Source organism: Callorhinchus milii, unplaced genomic scaffold (genome assembly GCF_018977255.1).
Source record: "Callorhinchus milii isolate IMCB2004 unplaced genomic scaffold, IMCB_Cmil_1.0 Scaffold12, whole genome shotgun sequence".
NCBI lineage: Eukaryota > Metazoa > Chordata > Chondrichthyes > Chimaeriformes > Callorhinchidae > Callorhinchus > Callorhinchus milii.
The window spans coordinates 2,323,410-2,345,034 of NW_024704753.1; the positions used below are offsets into that span (position 1 = coordinate 2,323,410).

General features: G+C 44.9%; 1 protein-coding gene across 1 annotated transcript; it reads right to left on the minus strand.

The window, feature by feature from the left end:
* Positions 1 to 878: 878 nt before the first annotated feature.
* On the minus strand, positions 879 to 19,086 carry arl8ba (ADP-ribosylation factor-like 8Ba). Its single transcript, XM_042339483.1, has 7 exons — positions 18,924 to 19,086; positions 7,397 to 7,477; positions 6,496 to 6,569; positions 5,895 to 5,988; positions 4,042 to 4,109; positions 3,449 to 3,519; positions 879 to 2,772 (listed from the first exon to the last, which is right to left on the minus strand). The coding sequence occupies exons 1-7, from the start codon at positions 19,044 to 19,046 to the stop codon at positions 2,723 to 2,725; spliced, it is 561 nt and encodes a 186-aa protein (XP_042195417.1). The 5' UTR covers positions 19,047 to 19,086; the 3' UTR covers positions 879 to 2,722.
* Between the last annotated feature and the right edge of the window lie 2,539 nt (positions 19,087 to 21,625).

Consider the following 21,625-nt stretch of genomic DNA (forward strand, 5'->3'; position numbering starts at 1 on the left):
CCCGCTTGCCCGCCCTCCTATTCGCTGCGCTCGCCGTCGGTCGCCGGGACTTGAGCACGTGGCACACACGAAGGGGGGCGGGACTTACGGGAGGTCACACGTGACAGCCCGGACAGGTGCTGCTGCCAATGCCCAATGGCTTCTGCAACACATCAGCTGTGAACACAGGAGTCCCTGAGGCTGATCCACAGCACTCACCTCTGTGGCTCAGGCAGACCTCGCAACCAACCTGATCCAGGCTCTTTGCAAAAAAAAAAAAAAAAAAAGTTTTAATTGAATCAGACCCACACCAGCACTTTTAGCTGAATAACCCCAAAACCGATACGACTACCGCGTTTGATTGCATTTGGTATATTTTTGCGTTTCGACACAGCGCCTCTCATCGCGACACCGTGAAGGGCGCTGCGGAACGCGCGGCAAAGCCAACGGAGCCTTTGTGGGCAAAAGCGTGCAAGCGATTCGCACTGGCTTGAAGCCGCCGCCGCCGCGGGAGGTGAAGCACCTCCCAACCACCGTATCTGCGGACTGCAGTAATAATAATAATAATACTCGCATTTGATATAGCGCTTTTCACGTCGGAAGGACGTCCCAAAGCGCTTCACAGAACACACTGTAAAGTGAATTGACTGTATATTTGTGGGCGAACGCGGCAGCCAATTGCGCACAGCAATGTCCCACAAACAGTCGTAGATTGAAAATGACCAATTTAATTATTGTTTTGGGTTTTGGAGGGTTTATTATTAGGCTCTGTGTGGAGTAAGGAAACTTGCCCAAGGTTTCGCCCTCTGTCTGGAATTGAACTCAGCTCTCTCGCTTGCAAAGCGAGTGCTCTAACCACTGAGCTACAGGACTCCACCAAAGCATCCAAGACACCCGGATAAATGAACAAACTGGACAGTTTATTATTGAATACTATTTTCTTACAATAGCCAAGAGATTGATCTTTTTGAAACGGAGGTGGGAATTAAATGCTGCGGATTAAATATACAGTAACAAGGAGGCAGAATTCAAAAGACAAAAACATTCTCCCTTTCCTCTCTTCTCCCTCACTTTTTTTAAAAAAAAGAAAGTTTGTCGACAACGGAAAAGCTCCCTTCGATTTGCATTTTAGGCAGAGGTTCGAACAACTTCATTAAGATTACATACATTTGATGATATTGCAGTAAGAGCTGTACCATACATTGTGTGTAGTTGCTAAGAATTCATGGATAACAAGAGTACACTTTGCTACAATGCAAGACTGCCAGTTTTACAGTTTGGATTAATACTTTGCAATTGATATCACGTTGTCGTAACATCTCAAAGCAATTCACGTAATTTGCTGTGCGGCGATTATTTGGTGGATTTAAATCGAGTTGGGGTGGTGGGGGCGGAAAAAGAAGGAAGATCAAAATTAAGAGATTTTCACAGCAACAATATGTCCTGTTTATTTCAATAGCTGGAAGTCTCTCTGCTGGCTCTCTATACTCCAGTCATCGTTTGGTTAATTTACATTTCAGTCCACCAGATTAGCAATAGCCGTTAAATGCAGTACACTTATAACGCAGCAAAGACAGACAAAAAGTAAACTCTTTGGCATCTGAAAACAAAGAAAAAAAAAAACTGAATTTTTAAATCAATTAAATCTTCTTGGAAGTTCACAAAAAAAAATTGTCACACTCTGAACGCGTGTCTTTAAAGGCGCTGCCTTCCGGAGGACACTGACCTTTCAGCAACTTTACCTGAATTTAAAAGGAATTTTCCCTCACCCCTTGAATCGCAACAGAAACAGGATTAGGACACACAGATGTCAATTTCTGAAGATACACGTGTTCTCTGGAGTATCAGGTTTTCAAATTGCTTGTACGCACAGCAACTGGACTTTTACATGCAGTCAAAATCTGTAAACCATGGCTGTGAAATACCACGTGATGACAATATGCCCTCATTACCTTTAATTTCAGAAGTGGGAGAAGAGAGCACATTTAAAGTCAAAACTCAATAGAAAAGTAAACCAATTCCACATATTCTTATTTACAAATCTTATAATTATGAAGCTTTGCATGCACATGTTTACAGTGGGTCACACATTGCCAGATAGTGTCAAGACTCTTGATGTTGAAGCAGTGTATTCAATCAGCACACAAAATGCATAACATCAGTGAAAGCAAGTTAAATAAACCAAGAAGATGATCCCCAGCTACAACATACACAACCTTCTGCTACTTGAATTATATTTGCAAAAGCCCATTGCTAAACAAAATACCGTATTAACAGTGGACATTAAAAAATTTCTACAAGTGACAGTGAAATATCTACAGCACCAACACGAACACGAGGTGCAATGCAACATGCTCCATAACCCCATTTTGCAAGGACATAAATGGCCTGACAGATTAATAAAAGCTAAAAAACAGGTTACTTGTGATACTGCGGACTCCCAACACAGTTGAAGCGAAGAAATAAGCATGATTGGTTTTGTTGGCTCGTTCTTGTGCTTTTACATCACTGCCTTCAACATTCGTCTCACAATCATGATTTTTTTTTTACATTATGGCATTCGCAAAGCAGGTTTAGTCTCTAATGATGAGAAGCACACTCGAGTGGCCTACATCATGAGGGACTTTGAAGTATTTCAATATATTCAGAATAACGTATTTCTGTTGCTATCCCATGGATGAAGAACAAAGTAAATGGAGTAAGGACTGTGGCTGATCACTCATGGGCTTTACACCATTAAATTTCAGCTTCTTCTGGATTTTGAGTGCTGAATAAGCCACTGCAGTGTGATATCTGAGGTAAGAAATACAAGTTAATCATTTCCATCACAGTTTAGTGGCTAGATTTGTGATTCTAAAAATACAATAGTTGAAAACACACAAACTGCCCGTTGCTAAACTAATTTCTATTGGCAGGAAATTGGGGCTGGGGGGGGGGGGGAAGGGGAGAGAGGAGGAAAAGAGAAAGACGAGGTGTAGAAAAGGCATTGGTGCTGTATAGTCAGAGTTTGAGTACAACAGAATGAGGAAAGGGAGAAGTCAAATACACTCTACCCAGTTAAACAGTAAAATAAAATGGACTAGAACTATCAGTAAAGCTGTTGTCATCCATCACAAAACACAGTATGGAACGCTTCACTTGTACATTGTACGTGGAAATTAATCAAATAAGGTGCAGGCAGCATTTGAGTTGAGCACTATGTCACAGAAGTGGGCACTCAATCCAATGGACTGTGAAGGGAATAATTTGCAGGTTTACATAAAGGGCACAAACATACATTAACTCAGCAGTTAGTTTTACTCGGGTGTTGTGGACCTTACAGTTAAGAGAAATAACCATTCAAGACATACAAAGTCCTGATAAAGACACTCATTCTGTGGATGCCTCAGGTGTTCAAGGACTAAAAGGACAAATCAGCACAATGTGGGAGTGCCAACAAAGTTGGACAACATCCACAATGTTTCCTTACCTATGTTGTCTTTTTCTTTGCAAGAAATTGAGTAGCAGCAGATTTCTCGGTCCTGGATAGCAGCCAAATTCCTGCAATATTCAAAAGGCATCGACAAAAAAACTGAACCAATGTAGATAATTTATTTGGACAAAGAAACTCAGACATTTTACACTGATTTTCTGTAACTCTGAAAGGTGCAAATTGAGGACATATGGATTGACTGATGCTACATTTCGGTTATGCAGCATCTTCAACCAACCCCTGTAGCCATTACACACAGAAAATGACGAATATACAAATCGAATTACAAGCAACATTTGCTTAGGTCACTGATAAAGAAACGGGCCAGAATGATCCGAAATTCAATTACTAATTTATGTGGAGTACAATGATCTCACGCAGGAGAGTGTACCCTAAGCTTGGAGAGGCCTGAGCTCCATCTCCTAACCCCCACTCCTCCCCTGCTTTCTATAATATTGAACAGCTCAGTTAATCCCCCCCACTCCCCCAAACACACACACACACACCTTAACCTATCAGCACCAATGACTATTCCCTCACCTTATCACTACTGTTTTGGATATAAAGGAGCAGAAATAAAAATCGCTTACATTTTTTCAATGAGCTGTTTTTCATCCAGAGCATTGGTTAGATCTCTCTTATTTCCGAGAACTAGGACCTGGAATGGCAAATTAAATTCAATCACAACCAGTGGATATGGATTTATGTCCTAAAAAGATAGCATTTCATTGATCACAACAAAATCCCAAACAAGCCAAGGAAATTAATACAAACTCAAGCCTGATGGGAACAATTTAATGATAGGTTAGAACAGAAGAAAATTACAATACACAAGAACAGGTTCTAACAACCACATTGTGAACAGTCTTCCATTTCTGTCTCACTGTCTTCTACTCTTATCTATGTATTATCTGACACTTAGAAGTGTTTATGTAGAGATTAGTTTGAAGCTGTACTTTGGGTTTCCTGTAACGGTAGCTAGCTCTGCTAGTAGCTTCTGCTGCAGCTGTTCAATGTTGTGTGAAATGTTTTGAGATGTCCTTCTGACTTGAAAGGCACTATACAAATGTAAATTGCCTTCATTGAACAAACTGCTTTACTCTCAAGGTTGCGAAGTTTATAGTCAACCTCACAGACCTACGATGCTAATCCTCAAAACAGGGAAAACCGCACCACATGCAAAGGGAGGAAGGAAAAGACAGGGATGAAGCATTATTCCTCAGAAGAGATTACATTGGACATATTCCCAGGGACAGTTTTGGCAAATGGAACGCAGAATTCGCAGCACAGTTGGGCCGGGAACTTAAAACACAGTAAAGGCACGTCAAGAACCCTGGTTGGCCAAAAACACCAGTGCATTTTTCACAGCCATGAGGATTTGACCGGCCCTCCCTGAAGATGGTAAATATACCTTAAAAAAAAGCCACTAACTCCAGCAATTGATGCTGCACAGATGTGGATTGAACAATTCAGGCCTTTAACTAAACACCAGTAGTCCAAAAACTAGGAAACCGCACCCCCTACTGTTCGGTGTGGGGTACTGCAGCCACGGCAGGATTCACAACAACAACAACATTATATTTGTATAGCGCCTTTCACATCGGGAGGACGTCCCAAGGCGCTGATTCAACATAACAATAGTTTATTACATTCGTGGCCTATTAAACTGACCCGACCAAATTACTCCCAACGTGGGCAGAAATGGCTCGGTCTGTTAAAACAACACCAACGGACACAGAACAATGGTATCAAACATTAAATTCAATCTTCTCCATTAATTTTAATGAATGAATTGTACTTTTGATCAATCAGCTGACTGTGCGGTAAACTCAAGTACATTACGTGCAATCTGATCTGCACTGCACAATTTTATGCAGCAAGCTTTTGTGCACATTTATGGATTTTCACGCCCAACAAATAGTCAGCTGTCTAAATAAAAACAGTGTCACAAGGCAAAACCAAATAGGGAGCTTTAAAGTTAGGGACTAATTGAATGTATCCTGGGATGGGGAGGTCTGCGTGTGCACTAGTTCAGTCCAGAACAGCATCACCCTTCTTCAGCTGGAGAATCACTTGTAATTGGGATGATTATCCGAGCTCATCTTTTCATGTGATGTAGCTCACAATAATAATAATAACCTAACCTTGACCAAGGCTTCAGTAGGTCTATAGGCACTAAAATAGCTCTACAAAAAATGGGCAAAACATCTAAATTACCTGTGGTGGGAAGGAGGAATGTGTGCAAATATTATCTTCCTCTTAGTGAAATGATCTCACCATTACAGGGAGATTAGAATTTAGCTTCTTAAGTCAGTTTGATACTATTCTCAAAGCGAAAAGCTTTTTGCTAAGTCATTACAGGAACCAGTAAGTTCACCTACAATTTTCTGAAAGACAAGTAACAAGCTTTAACAGAGCAGCAATAAGATTAGGAGGTACTCACAGGGATTCCTTGCAACTGTGGTTTGTCTAACAGGTTGTGAAGCTCGTTCCTAGATGCCTCGATTTTATCACGGTCAGCAGCATCCACCATGTACCTTAAAATTAAAAATGATTGCCATTGTAAGCAGCGTGCAAGCAAATTAATATCAGCTTCTGTACCACAATCCAATCCTCCAGTCAAAATAGCTAGCAACCAGCCAGGCTTCTGTTATTCTTACTTGAAGCATGGAAAGTGGCCAAGTTGATTCGATTTGTTGAGGATGAAAATCCTCAAACCTTCTCCCTCACCTCCCCACATTCTGGTCAAGCAAAGGATGCAAACGTGTCCCACTATTCTCCCTCACAACACATTAATGCCATTTTTAATAACGTTGCTGTTTGTGTTGCTATTCATATTGGTGTTCGTTGTTGAGTCAAAAAGCAGAGAACAGTAACAAACCCACAATATAAAGAATCGATTTACATTAAGCAGCATGAACCCATGAATAAATGATAAAGTACACGCAGGAGGGAGAGAGCCAGTAATGAGAACAGAAGGCCAAAGCTTGTGGGATTGGTATTCTCTCTAAACCGTGAAGGGCAGAACAGCAAGACGCACTTACACAACAGCATTGACCCCTCGGCAGTATCGTTCCCACATACTTCGAAACCTTGGCTGTCCACCGATGTCCCAAATCTTTAAAAGAAGGATTTAAAATTCATGAGCTGAAATAAAAACCCATACAATTCCTCCGACAATCAGCATTGATGCCACAGCATGCATACTGGTGTCGAATCAGAAAATTGTACGAAAGCCCAAAGGGGTATTCAAAGATGACCAAATAACCAATGGCCCAAGATGTCAGCTTGACTCAGTTGATAGCACTCCTGACTCTGGGTCACTAGGTGTGGATTCAAGTCCCACATCAGGCACTTTGAACTCAATCAAAGCGGACACTCTAATGTTTGATAAAATGTGGGACATGCTGTCTTTATATAATAATAAACTGAGATGATATTAAACCAAAGTTTTATCTGCTTGTCCTATTGAATATTAAAAATCCTGTGGCATGGTTCGGAAAGAGGAGAGGTTTTTCCTATCACCCCGGCCAACCTCGAGATAACCTTGGATATTCATTCCATGGCTGTTTGCGGAACATTGCAAATTGTCTCACTGATCAAACAGTCACTACGTTCAGCAGAACCATTGTGAAATGCTGTGAAGGGCTTTATGAATTGCAAGGACGATTACTAAAGAGGTTTTTCTAAAGCAGGTGGGTTGGTAATTGTGACAGCAACTGTTTTATCAAAAACATATTCAGGAATAAGTGTCATTACTGAAAATAACTCAATGGCTTGAATAGCAACTGCTCACAAAAATGTTACTTCCAATACATTTAAAGCCCCCCCCCCAAAATAATTTGATAAAATTACTATCCTCTTTACATCACAACTGTGACAGTGCCTGAATATTAAACAGGATTACCGGACGCAAGTATTTTCCTCACCAGTTTCATAACCTACCTTTATTGTTACGTTGCCTTTGGTGACCTTCCTCATATTGAAGCCAACTGTCGGAATCATATCTTCGCTGAACTGACCCGACTAGAAATCAAGAAAAAAAAGCTGAATGAAACATCGATATCCAATAAGACGGCATTGGTTTTAAATCGGATTCGACCCTCAAATAAGTAGGAAGATATTGCAGTATAGAATACAACCATTGTCAAATGTTCAACTAATTTGTGTGGGAAAGGCATTGAATATAAGCAAGGTGACATTGCTTCAATTTGCATCTGTGTGCGACCAATATCCTGAATTATTCTTCCATTCTCCCCCCCCCCCCCCACCCCTCTTCTCTCTCCCAAATACTTATGTCCAACGTTCCTTGTCACTGAATAAATGCTTTGAGCAGTTTTCCACTCGAGGTTATCCTACGTTTAAACATTTTAAATTTTTCAATGCGGGAAAATTGCTCAACTGCAGATATCTGAATGTCACTTGGTATTTTTGCAGCGGCAACAATTACTACACACACGCACGCACTCACGCACACACACGTTGCAGTTTTACTGGATTAAAAGAGGAAATGCAGAAGCTGTCACAAATAAATTCAACACGCCCAGTACTGTAGGGACAAAACGACACGAGTTTTATACAAGACGCCACCTCAATTGAACAGTGCCTCACCGAAATGCTCATTCACGTAAACTTCCAACAGTGACGGTTACAGGCTATTCAACCTCAGGGCAGACGAATTCTGCTGCGATCAGAAGGTGGGGCATTTGGTTTCCCCTCCGTGACACAGGGTGGCAAAGTCTATTGCAGTCAGCCAACTGCAGCCCTGGCTTCCTACCAACTGGGCTATCGGGGGAGCCGGGACATGCAAGTGGATATGTCACTCGTGGTGCAATTGGAATATTTGATTTTAGTAGCAATGACTTTGCTCTCCTTCCTATTAGCTTTGACCAAATTAAGCTTCACGCAGCCAAAATACTAGCGTCAGATTTCTGGCCGGTCAGTTTCGCTGCACCGTTACAACGCCAGGCCAGAAATTTAAAAAAAAAGCAGACCAAAGCACATTGGCGACTCAAAATACGGTAAAAGTGGCTCAGGCAAGCGGAAGCGAAGGTCAGTGGACTCGAGGAAGCCACTTACTGCTGATTCCAACTGCAGGATTGTAGTAATGTTTCAAAAGGCAGCGCAATATGAAAAGATTCGGCTATTCGGACTTTTAAAAACGGGCAAAGTTCTACTAATTGCAAAGCAATGCTGTCAAACAGGACCGGGCATTGAGTCACAAGCCCGTCTGAAACACTCGCCAGATCAGCTGATTTGAGGCGTAAGTGGAAGTGAGTGGTTTTGTCTTGTGACTCGAGATTCTGTGGCTACACACTGGTCAGAAGCGGTTTTGCATTTGCACGGATAATATCTCGCGTACCGGGGAGTGCAGTTGTCTCCATTCGCGTCTGATATTTTCAGCACAGCACAGTCGCTCAGCTTCCAACTCAAACACGGGGTTGTAACTTTTAGCATTCACGTGTGAAACTTCATCAAATCTACACGGAAAACAAACTTTGCCACTAGTTTCTCCCCCTTTCCCCCCCCCCCCCACCCAATCCCCCACCACTGCCAGATAGCACGTGGCCACAGGGTGAACAGTCGCAGGTAAGGAAGGAGAAGATAGCCAGGGTTCCTAGTCCCGATCGTCATTCAGTTCTGCTGAACCGCTAACCCACACCGCACTTACAATTCAATTTTATAAAGGCAGCAATAGATAAAAGTCACAAATTCATTGAGAAGCAAAATTGTTTTTGACCCAGGACAACAGCCTCATTCTTGCCGTTTAATAGTAAAAAAAAGTTAGCTCAAAACATGCCGTTACGACCACATTCTGGCCAACAATTCCTCAAATAAAAATTGCTTGGTGACTGTTTGTGGGGCATTGCTATGCGCAATTCCGCTACCACATTTGCCTACAATAGTTACACCATTCCACCAGGAAGCACTTCGAAACGGCCTTCTGAAGTGAAAGGCACTAGACCAAATGCAACGAATATTATTATTCACTTCCTAAAAGTGAAGCCAGTGTGTCGTACTACAGACTAGCAAATCAAATCACAAGGTTTCGTGAGCTTGCATTGAAGAATTTATCGTCAGCCACCTTATTAAAATGTCACCAGTAATACACACGAAGAGTGATCGACTGTATAAATTAGACGATTTAACATACGTGAATACTGTAAGTTATAACTCCGGGTTTGAGTTGGTAGCTGAAAGACAAGTTGATCATACCTAAAAAGGAATGGGGGTCGGGGCGGCGAGAAAATGTCAGTTAAATGGGACTGAAAGGATCGCTTCTTTAAAAGAGCCGGCACAGGCCCGACGTGCTGAGTTCTTCTGCTACGCTGTAAATGTCTATGGTTCTAACGGAATAGAAATGTTTGATTCCCTTCCTCTTTCACATCTCTATTTGAAACTCTGCATCTGACCCAGGCTAAAAATGAGTTCTCAGGCACCAATTAAGTCACTGGGCGAGGTCACAGCTTTTCTCCTTGCTTTCAGAGACTCGAACTGGACTGAGCACAACTTATAGCGCAAGCCCAGCTTGACGGATGTGATAAGGCGCTATATGAAATGCAAGGATTATTATTATCTGCAAGGGTTCTTCATTTTGCACATAGCCTAAAGAATCCTGCGGCCGATTTCGCCAGATGGCTGCCTCAGATGGTAGTATTCCCCACTCTCGTTGTGTTTGAAGCCCCATATAAGGATTGAGCTCAGTCTAATATCACACTCCAGTGTAGTACTGCATTGTCAATACGTCCTTTCCCTTAGACAAGCTATTAAATCAAAGTAATGCCTGCTTGTTCTTCAGGGGGATATTAAAGATCCCATAGCATTTTTCGAAAAGAGACAGGAGTTTCGCTCGGTGTCCTAGCCAACAATCCTCGACTGTGGAGACTGGGTGCAAACTGTTTATATAAAAACAAAATGCTGTAAAAGTGCTTTAACAATAATAATAATCCTTGTATTTGATATAGCACCTTATTACGACGTCTCAAAGCACTTCACAAAAGATACTGTAAAGTGAATTGACTGAATTTTGCAGGCTTTGAGACTTTGCGACAAAGTGCAATAAACATACAAATCTTAAAACACAGTATTTCGCCCACAAATATACAGTCAATTCACTTTACAGTGTGTTCTGTGAAGCGCTTTGGGACGTCCTCCCGACGTGAAAAGCGCTATATCAAATGCAAGGATTATTATTATTATTTTACAGTGCAGTGTTAATACCACAGGGAATATCTGTGCCCAAAACACCTGTGGCCTTCGTAGGAAGTCCACAGTTTCCCCAATTGGCTTCCAAGTAATCTGCTCAAAGACAGGGAAGCAAAAGCAGAATAAGACCTCAGATTCCTTAGTTTCATTTAATATTTTTGCTCCAAAACCCACTAGAATTACTCGTGTCTATTTTCTGCCCGATAATCCAGCTGCCTCATCCTATGTTGGCCACACAGTGCCCTGCACTTACTATTCTACACAACCCAAAGGCAATGGCATCCCAAGTAAGGTTGCTAACTTTCACCCGAGCATTTGAATTTTCCATAAATGTTCAGGTTCTCCTAAAAACTTATTCCTTTAATTCAAGGTCTTGAAACGTTTATTTTAAAACAGTAACATAGCATAATCCTCCTGGCCTGTCTCCTCACCTATACTTGCTGACTTTGGAGATGCAAAAGCGATCTGCTGATGATTCAAATGGATGCTCACTCTCTGCGAACAAAAGACTCTTTCAAAGCAAATGCAAACATGTTTGGGCAACTTCAGATCATAAGAAAACCTCTCTCGTCTTGGATCCATTTTTCATAATTTATAGTTGAAACTACCCAGTCTCAACTAGTATCTTCCGACAAAGGGTCGTGGACCCGAAACGTTGACTCACTTTCCTTTCTCCATAGATGCTGCTTGACCTGCTGAGTTTTCCTAGTTCTCTCTGTTTTTGTTTCAGATTCCAGCATCTGCAGTATTTTGTTCAACTAGTATCTTGTTCTATTGAAGAAAGAACTTTCATTTCCACAGTGCCTATAAATTCAAAACAACAACTTGGATTTATACAGCGCCCTCCTCGCCGGACGGCATCTCAGAGCGCTTCACAGCAACGGATCCCGGGACCGAGTCAGGGGGAGGAAGGTGACCAAAGGCGCGATTGAAAAGAAAGACCTTCAGCAGAGACCTGAAAATAGGAAGGGAAGGAGTGAGGCCAAGGGAGTTCCAGAGCCTCGGGGCGTAGTGGCTGAAGGCACGGCCGACGAGGGCGGAGCGGAGGACTCGGAGGAGGCCAGACCCAGAGGAACGAAGGCAACAGGTACTGTTTTGAGGAGAGAGGAGGTCAGAGAGGTAGGGGGTGCAGAGACTTGAATACAAGGGTGAGGATCTTGAAATCGATCCTCTCTGGGATAGGCAGCCAGTGCTGGGACTGGGGTGATCGGGGAGCGGAGTTTCGTGCGGGTGAGAATGCGGGCGGCAGCGTTTTGAATGATTTGGATTTTATGGATGGTAGTGGATGGGAAACCGGTGAGGCGGGCGTTGGAGTAGTCCAGCCGAGAGGTGTCAAAGGCATGGACCAGGGTTTCAGTGGCTTTTGGAGTGAGGTATTGGCGGAGACGGGCGATGCGTCAGAGGTGGAAGAAAGCGGTGCTGGTGAGGGACATCTCAAAGCACTTCACAGGAATTCTTTTAAACTCCGGCCCTTTTTGAAAACAGAAAAAATCATAGAATGGAAGATTGGCTCAAGTTCTTCAGCTAATTGTATCGTGTCATGAGCAGCAATTTAAGAGTTACTCCCCGAAGAGCAATTTGTGAATAATCAAATCATAGCATTTAGGAGAAATCAAGCAAATTGAAAAATGAAGCATTTGAGCCAGGGACAGGCTGAATGAAGCCATGTAATTTGGTACTGAACGGCAGCCTCAACTTTTGGGTCACTGGGACTGAGTATCAAGACTCCAGCTGACCTTAGATACACTCGGAGAACGACCTGCCTTACGAAGAAAAAAAACTGCTGCATGGGAAACAAGGCAGACAGGTCACCAGTGTCTTGGGACATCCTCCCGACGTGAAAGGCGCTGTACAAATGTAATTTTGTATTGTATTATATTATATTTTCCAACCCACAAAGGTGATACTGCACTTAAACACTTGAAGAAACATGGAAGAAGCATTAAGACCTGAAACTGCTACAAGTTAAATGTTATATCAATCCAGGGAGAATAGCATACGTGTCACAGCTGGCACATACTTAAAGACACTGGATTCTCAACTGTGAGTCACCCCAAGGTGTGGCTTTCAGTATCATTTTCCTCCAGGAAATGTTCCCGTGGAAGTCTCACATTTTTGGCCGAGTTTATGAAGACATTTCTTTGATATTGCTGATCAGAAGTGTTCCTATTAGCAGAGAGAAAGAAATCACAAAATTCAACAGGAAATTGAGTCATCTGAACTGGTCTAATTAATAATGCAAGACAAGTGGTAATGAGATTTGAGTTTGCACAGTGACTGCTTTTATTTTTCCCCAATGAGCGCCAACACCTTCCATTTTGCACAACAAAACCAACTGGACTTCAGCTGTTGAAACCAAATAATCCTTAAAAGCTTGAAATTTACACATATTAATATCATATATATTAAATCTACACTTAGCAATACAAAATTATGTTTGCAAAGCGCCTTTCACGTCGGGAGGATGTCCCAAGGTTCTGAACAGTCGGGATTAGGGATTTGGACTCGAGTGGGATGGGATGGGGGCGGGATTGGGATCAGGGAAGGTGGCCGAAGGCACGGTCGAAGAGGAGGGTTTTGAGGCATGCCTTGAAGGTAGCAATGGAGGGAGCGAGGCAAAGGGAATGTGGATGGAGTTCAAATTGGCAGTCAATACACAGCAAAAGTATTCGGAGGACTCAATGTCCTTGAATTGCCAAATGCAGAAATGTTCCAAATACCAAGGCGCTGACATCTCCCACCCTGAAAACAGGAACATTACAGCTTTCCTCCAGTCTAAGTGCCACTTGTCGCAATTTTGACAACACGCGTCAGTCACATTTCAACCATTTTCTTTCAACCAATAAAATGCGATTGAGACCACAGCAGCGTTAAGTGTGGCAAGTGCTAGTACTCAGTGCTGTTTGTACGAGATTACCACAGAGTTTAATCTGTACCAAATTGGCACTATTCCTAACCTAGAGGGCCTGAGACATTCAGCCTGGCTCAATTGGTAGCACAGGTTTATTTAATAATACTTCATAGACAGTATGAACCAAAAATTTTCAAGAAACTGTGCCAGCACTGCACTGCTCTCTCTACATTACAAGCTAAACCATAAAGGTCAACCATCACACGCCCAGGCCTTCAGATCATGAATATTCAAGTTTTGTTTTGTTTGTGGTTACCCACACATGTTAAAAAACTCATCTCACAAAATACTGTGAAGACTTAGTCTGCATTCCTATTGCCTACCACACCACCTCTACATACACCATCCGTTCGTGTTCCTTTAGACATGGTGTCAGAATGACAAAGACTTAACACGTTCCATCAGGGTGAATATGAAATAAATTTCATTGACATCTTGCATTATTGCCCTCGGTACAGGTGTCTAAGATGCTCACACTGCACGGGTTTTAAACCCTATATTCTTCAAGGTCTACAAAACAGCACCGCATCATGGATAACATTTTGTGATACCAGTGACCTGCATAGAGCACTTTCCAAATTCAAAAGCATTTAATAACAGCAGTAAATTCTGAAGTGTATATTGCAAATGCCAGACAGAAAGGAAATAAATTACAGGTCACCTTCGAAGAGTTGTTTGAACATAAAAACAACATTTCCCCCCATTTCGAGACCGCCTCAGGTTCCCCCAAAATAGGCAGCAGTGCAAAATTTGGACTTGCACCACACAATCCGACACACAAACATCTCAAACTGCTTATTAATCAACGTGGGACATGTAGTTTTTACAACAGGAAACTGAAATCGGGAAGAGTAAAGTCCCAATGGCTCGGAATGCAGTCAAAACTGAAGTAGATTTACCTGCAATTCAATGCAAGTTCCCATTTCAGTATAGCTATTAGTGGGATTTGGCGAGTGAGCCCAAGACCCTTTAGAGGAAAGAGAGAAGTCTGCATCCATCCATGTCTAAATGGGCCAAAGACAAGATCTGCAAGCAACTGCCTCATTAACCCACCTTGCCCCAGACACAAACTCACGCCCATTTATTCTCAGTCTGATGAGTTACCAGCACTATTTCCATTAAATTCTGCTGAAACATACAGAACAATGAACCAGACAACTTAAACAATGAGCCACAATTTCAATTTAATATAGATAGGAACACTTTATATCGAGAGACAGCCAATATGCAAGCTGATTTGAGAGCAGGACAGTTATAAAAGACCATTTTGATTTGAATAAAGGTGGCTTAGTTGCTTAAGAGTCTCCACTTGTTCCAATGCCACACAAAGGGTGCTGTGACCAGAAATGCAGCTGAACAGAATATGCATTTGTGGCAATTTAGACAATAAAGCATTGACCAATTGTTGACCACGTTGAAGTAGCAAACAACCATACCAAAAAAAACAATAAATCTTGAAGTTTGCCACACCTCTCACCTCCTCTAAAGCAAACTAAATCTCTCTGGAACCAAATAACGAAACCTTTCAAGTCCAATAAAGCTATTAATGATACCAACTCCACATCAGAAAAATCTCCTTCTCAGGTTAATTATTGGAATCGTACCAGCATATTCACCAGGAATAAAAGCTACACGTCTCATTCATGCAGAACCACACCCAGCAACTATAATCCATCCAACACTAAAATCTACAGAACACCAAATATTTTCCCTGAAAATCAAGTGATTCATTGAAAATAGTTAACTTCAGCAGGAAAAAAATTCTAACCTGTAATGGTTTACTGTGGTTGTCAACTAAATATAAAGTTTACTGAACTAAATCAAAATCAGAGACAGGAATACATGAAACTCCAAAATCTATCCTACCCCGATCACTCCATCAGATCCTATTTGAATAGTAGAAGGCCCAAGAAACTAGCAACACAGCACAGCAAGAAAAATATCTGTGTGTGCGTGTGTGAGAGAGAGAGAGGGAGAGAGAAAGGGAAAGCGATTCAAAGCAATGATATCAGTTCACATTTTCACTGCATAAAGGTGATTTAAGTAAATAAAGCAAGGGGGAAAAAAATGACAGCTTCCAAGCATTGTGCACTATTGAATTTCTAGCCATTTGGAATTTAGACCGTCAGCGGGTTTGTTTACCCTCCTTTTGCACCATTGCGTTAGCAAGATTCATCTGGAAATAACCTTGTTGCAACTCAAAAGGCATGAACATCCCAATTTCAAGCGCATTTCTTAGCTTGTTGCACTGATGCCACCATATTTATTGCTGCGAGACACAATCTACATCAAACCTCAAATTCAACGCCTGTAGCAAATATAAATGCAAATCCAGACTATTTGCTTATGAGAAAATGGTGGATCTGGTACAAACCACAATTTTGTAACAAGTCCTGCGTTGGGAAAGAATGGAATATATTTCTCCCCATTGTGAACTGAAGAAAACCAATCTTTCGATTCTAAATGAAATGCGTTTGCTAAACCATTGCCTAACGGAAATAGCAACTTGCATTGATCAGGAAACTGGGATAGGAGCAGGATCCAAAGATGCGATTACAGGATAAACTGGAAAAAGACCTGCACATAACACATAATGGTCACAGGAAGCTGTGCACATTAATTACTCAGTTAAATTATCCAAACTGAATTTTCTACTCTTCACAAATCAAGTTACTATCATATTTTAGAATACATGTTTGCCAACAAAATACAGCCACTCCATAGTATATCCTGCGAAGCGCTTTGTTGCGCATTCTGATGTGAAAAGCACTATATCAAATGTAAGGATTATTACAACACACTCCTGCTGGGTTGCAATGGACAAAACCAGCCTTAAGATAATAATAATAATCCTTGCATTTGATATAGCGCTTTTCACGTCTTCTCGACGTCTCAAAGCGATTCACAGAATAGACTGTAAAGTGAATTGACTGTATACTTGTGGGTGAAATGCGGCAGCCAATTGCGCGCTGCAGTGTGCCACAAACAGTCAGGGATTGAAGTGACAATTTATTATTGTATTTTTTCTTGAGGGATTATAATCAGGCGTGTGGAGTAAAGAAACTTGCCCAGAGTTTCACCCTGCCGGGAAACGAACCTAGGTCTCTCACTTGCAAAGCGAGTGCTCTAACCACTGAGCTGCAGGACTCCAAATAACTAACCAGATGGCCATTCCTCATTGAAGAGCTCAGTGAGCAAGTCAACATACTTGGTAATTCCCCTCATGGTTGTGGGACTACACTGTGTGTAAAATGATTGTTGCGTTGCTTGTGAAAACTGGCATTTCATTGTTGAGCACTGAACAAAAAAAATCTAATTTTTCTATACAATCCTGAAGGGGACTGCATTAACCTCTAATCTTGTACACATCAGGCATCATGAATTGCAGGAACAATGGCTGATGTTAATTTGTTCTCTTCCTCCACTCAAAAAAAGAGGGACAGGATCTAAAACGTAGTACCCCACTGCTATCGCAGAGATCAAATCAACTAATTCTGTGCGAACCGAACAAATCTGGGATTATCCTCGTCTTCCTGGTTCAATATCACACCAGATGGCATATTTGGCCACTGAGCCATCAGAAAACTGTTTGATCAAAAATCATCTTTATCTGTTGAGCAGCATTTAAAACAATTGTTTCAAGATGCTACCCCGCTTGAAGGGAACTATATAAATGCAAGTTGTGCTTTTCTTTGAATATCAACTACAAAGTTTAATATTTACCAAGTAAATCAGTCGCGCCATCTTTACAAAACAACTTGGACTTCCATAGTGCCACCCACCCAGGGTAGTGTCTCAGAGTGCTTAACAGTGGCGGAGCCTGACTCCGAGCTGGGGGGAGGTGGCCGTAAGCACGGTCGAAGAAGATTTTTGCAATTAATCAGTCAATTCCAAATATAACATTGGCAAACAAAACCCTGGCTGTAACCAAGCCAGGACCCACCATTAAAGTGTTAAATGTAGGATTTACTACCCTTAAAGACCTCATTTCTCCCAGATCCTCCAAGGTGTGATAGGAGTAGACAAAGCTGAGCTCATCGCATTGATCCTGCACAGTCACAACCAACCAAACTAGGGTCAGATTGTAAGGAGGCAGGAGTTCAGTTTGCACAAGCGAGAGAATACATGCAAAGCTGCTTGCAATCATTTCCCAAAGAAAGACTATTCTATTGAATCAACTGAAAGGGAAAAAAATCTATTCTTTTATATATATTTTAAAAAAACCAGTCAGTGAAGCCCAGCAATCTTGCAAATTGAATTAATTTACGATGCAATGGGCATCGACCACAAATTGCATTTATATACCGTCTTTCACGTCACGAGGACATCCCACGTTGCTAGGCCATCACATCCATTTAACATTCTATCCAAATTAAAACAGAACACGATGATATGTATATATATATATATGCGCATTTCATATATACACATATATCTGACAATTTTAAAATGCATTCCATTAATCCACGGAAATTTAGTAACGATACCAACACAATTATATACAAAGGTAAGAACTGCACCCAAAAAATTAAGATGGAGGGGGGGGGGAAGGGGAGGAGGAATGGGGCAGGGAGGGGGAGGAATGGGGCAGGGAGGGGGAGGAATGGGGCAGGGAGGGGAGGGGAGGGGAATGGAGGAGGGGGAGAGGGGAATGGAGGGGGAGAGGGGAATGGAGGAGGGGGAGGGTGGGGTACAGGGAACGCAAGAGGGGGGGGAGGTGGGTTAATGGAGGAGTGGGGAATGGAGGGGGGCGAGGGCGAGGGGAATGGAAGGGGGGGAAAAAAGGGGGAAATTGATGGGGGGGGCGGGAGGATAATGAGGCACCATTCCACTCTGCCCCCCCCCCACCCACCTCGCAGTCCCTCGTCTCGCCTCCTCCAAAGACCCTCCTCCTCCACCGTGATTTCCATCACCCCCCCCCACACCCCCCTCCCCCCCCCCCCACACCCCCCGCCCCACCCTCCACTGAGTGTCCGGCGTCTTGGGGCGTCCTCCCCACCTGAGAGGCCCCGATACGGAATGGTCATGTGGTGGTGGTTATTGTTGAGGAGGAGGAGGAGGAGGAGGAGGTGAAGGAAAAGCCCACAGGACAGGGGCGGGGGAGAGGCCGAGCCCGAGCCCGGGGGGGGGGGGGAGTGAGTGAGTGGGGGGGCGGTCCGGGGTGAGGTTCAGCCTAAGGTGAGGCCGGTGTTGGGGGCCCTGTGTGTGCTGACTGAGGTGAGGTGGAGGTGAGGCGGCGGCGGCTTGTCCCCGGCCCAGCCCTGGCCCTGCCCCCCCCCGCCCTACCCCCCCCCGCCCTGCCCCCCCCCCGGCCCTGCCCTGCCCCCCCGGCCCTGCCCCCCCCTCGGCACTCACCGCGATCACGTTGACGAAGGTGGTCTTGCCCGAGTACTGCAGCCCGACCAGCGTCAGCTCCATCTCCTCCTTCCAGAACAGAGACTTCAGCCAGTCCAGCAGCTTGTTGAAGAAGGCCAACATCCCGGCGGCGGCGGCGGCGTGAGAGAGAGCGAGCGAGTGAGGGAAGGAAGGAGAGAGAGGGAGAGGGCGGGCGGGCGGCGGGGGAGAGGGAAAGGTGAGGAGGGAGAGAGTGAGTGAGAGAGTGAGAGAGAGCGCGCGCGGGAGGAGGGGAGGCAGAGTGAAGCCAGGAGCCGCCCGTCACCTGACTGACCGACCAACTGACTCGCAGCCACCGCCAAGCACTCTGGGACGTTGGAGGACTCGGCTCCGCTCGGCCCTTGGGAGGACTTCGCGTGTGTACGGGGAGGGGGGGGGTTGGGTGGGTGTGAGTGGCCGGGAACTCTGGGACGTTGGAGGACCTCGGCCCTCGGAGGACTTCGTGGCGCGGCCGGGAACTCTGGGACCGTGGAGGACTCGACCGCAGGAGGACCTCTGACTGCCAGCGCCGCCTCGCGTTCACTCGCGCGCCACCGCGCACAGCGCCACCTGGTGCTCACACACGCACACAGCAACACCCACACACACACACACACACAGCGCCCTCTAGTGCTCACAACCCCCCACCGCACATACACACACACGACTACGTTTTACAGCCATTCCTCGTGAAGCGCTTTGAGACCTCATCATCATCATCATCTTCATCATCATCATCTTCATCATCATCATCATCATCATCATCATCATCATCTTCATCATCATCATCTTCATCATCATCATCATCCCGGCATTTCATACGGCGCCTCTCATCGCGTCTTCGAGACCTCTCAAAGCGCTTCACAGGACCCGCCGTGAAGTGTAGTGACTGCGCCTTTTGCGGGCGAAACCCAACAGCCAATTGCGCCCGAGGACGTCCCCACAAACAGTCACGGAGCGAGCGACCAATTGTATTCGCGTGGGGGGGGGGGGAGGGGTGGGGGGGGGTGCGGGGGGTGGTGGGGGGGTGCGGGGGGCGGGTGGGGGTGTGCGGGGGGGGGGGGGGGGATTGTCGACCAGGACACCCGGAGGGAGAGAAAAACTCCCTCCTCTTTTCGAATGGCGTCGCGGGGTCTTTAACGCCCGACCGGACGGGCAGACGGGACCGCGGTTTAGCGTCTCACCTGAAGGAGAGCAGCTCCGTCAACGCAACGCCTCACCCCCACCCACCCACCCACCCGCCAGCCGCCCCCACCCCAGCTCCGCGCTGGAGCGTCAGCTTGGACCACGCGTGCGTCCCAAGTCCCGAGGTGGGGCGTGAACCCAAACACCTTGTGACTCAGAGGCCGACACGTCCTTTCCACACCGACCCATCTTTATTTTGTCTTTAAATCCCCCACTTAGAGAACAACCTCCACGACCGTGGACTACGGTCACTTCCCCCTCTCTCCCTTCTCCCTCTGCCCCCACCAGCCCTGCAGGACCCCGTCCCGTCCCCCCCCCCACCCCGAGATGCCATCCTGCACGAAAGCCATCCTGTGTAAATAAGTGCAAGCGGTGACTGTTGTAATCCTCGCGTGAGCTTCATTTTGGCGACCAAACGTTGTTGCGGGTGAAGACAAGGCGCGACGTTGAGTCTTCTTGCCTTTGTTGGTCACAAGAAAAGGACTCGGAAAGACCTGGCAATTTGGAGATAATTCAATGAGAGCCGCTATTATCAAATGACATCCTCTGTCAACAAGTCGTCTTTGAAAGCGGTTTAGCTGTTTCCCTGGGAACTGAAATCCATTGCAGATGATTTGTTGGGAGACAATTCCGTGTTACAGTCTGTCTCCAACAGATGCTGGGGGTGTTGCAGTTTGAACGCAGACACGGGTTCAGGTCTGCAAACAATTATAATATCAGTCGAGGAGCTTTAATCACTGTAATTAACATGTCTCAAAAGTGTCTGACCGGTTCTTGCAGGGGGCACCCGAGCTGAGGTTGGGAGCCAAGCGACGGGGTGGGGAGAGGGAGGATGACTGAAAAGCGAAGCCAAAGAGGTCCGTTCTGACGCTTCCCTTAAAAGAGTGGTTTTAGGGAGGGAGTGAATCTTAGAGGGAGAAAGGAGTTCCGGAGAAACGGTGCCAAGTGGGTGGTGGGGGAGGATAGAGTCAACCAGATCAACGGCAATTGGGCCTTAAATTAAGGAAGGTATTTTAATCTGGAGCGGGTATCTTGAGTGGATGCTCAGGTGAAATCCCTCCGCAGTCCCAACCTCACCTCTGTGACCTCCTCAAACCCTAACAACCCTTCTTTACGGCCCAGACCCTGCCCCACCCCACCCCGCCCCGCCATCGGTGGTCAGGCCTTCAGCCTATCTGCCCCCCCTCCTCTCTGGAACTCCATCCCAGAGTCCCTTTCGACTCCCCCCTTCCCTCACCTCCTTCGAGGCCCATCTCAAGAGCTTCCTCGTTGACCGCGCTTTCAGCCACCTTTCCTTCCTCCCCCACCTCGCCCCATTGGCCCACAGTCCCAGCTCAGGCACAGACCCTCCAGCGCCTTGGGACGTCCTCCCGCTCCGAAAGGCGCTGCTTAAACGTAAGTGCGTACTGTTCTGTACAGGCACGGAACGCGACAGAATGAATTCTTCCCGTCTGCGAAGCTGCGGGCTTCGCTGTCTGACGCTGGGTGTTTTGGTAAAG

What these genes read in the sequence shown, in the direction of transcription:
- arl8ba (XM_042339483.1), bottom strand. Translation starts at nt 19,046, where the DNA reads ATGTTGGCCTTCTTCAACAAGCTGCTGGACTGGCTGAAGTCTCTGTTC. An exon ending in CCTTCGTCAACGTGATCGCG is followed by an intron (nt 7,478 to 18,923) that starts GTGAGTGCCGAG and finishes CTTGATTTCTAG; the next exon opens with TCGGGTCAGTTCAGCGAAGA. An exon ending in AAACAGCTCATTGAAAAAAT is followed by an intron (nt 3,520 to 4,041) that starts GTAAGCGATTTT and finishes TGAATATTGCAG; the next exon opens with GAATTTGGCTGCTATCCAGG.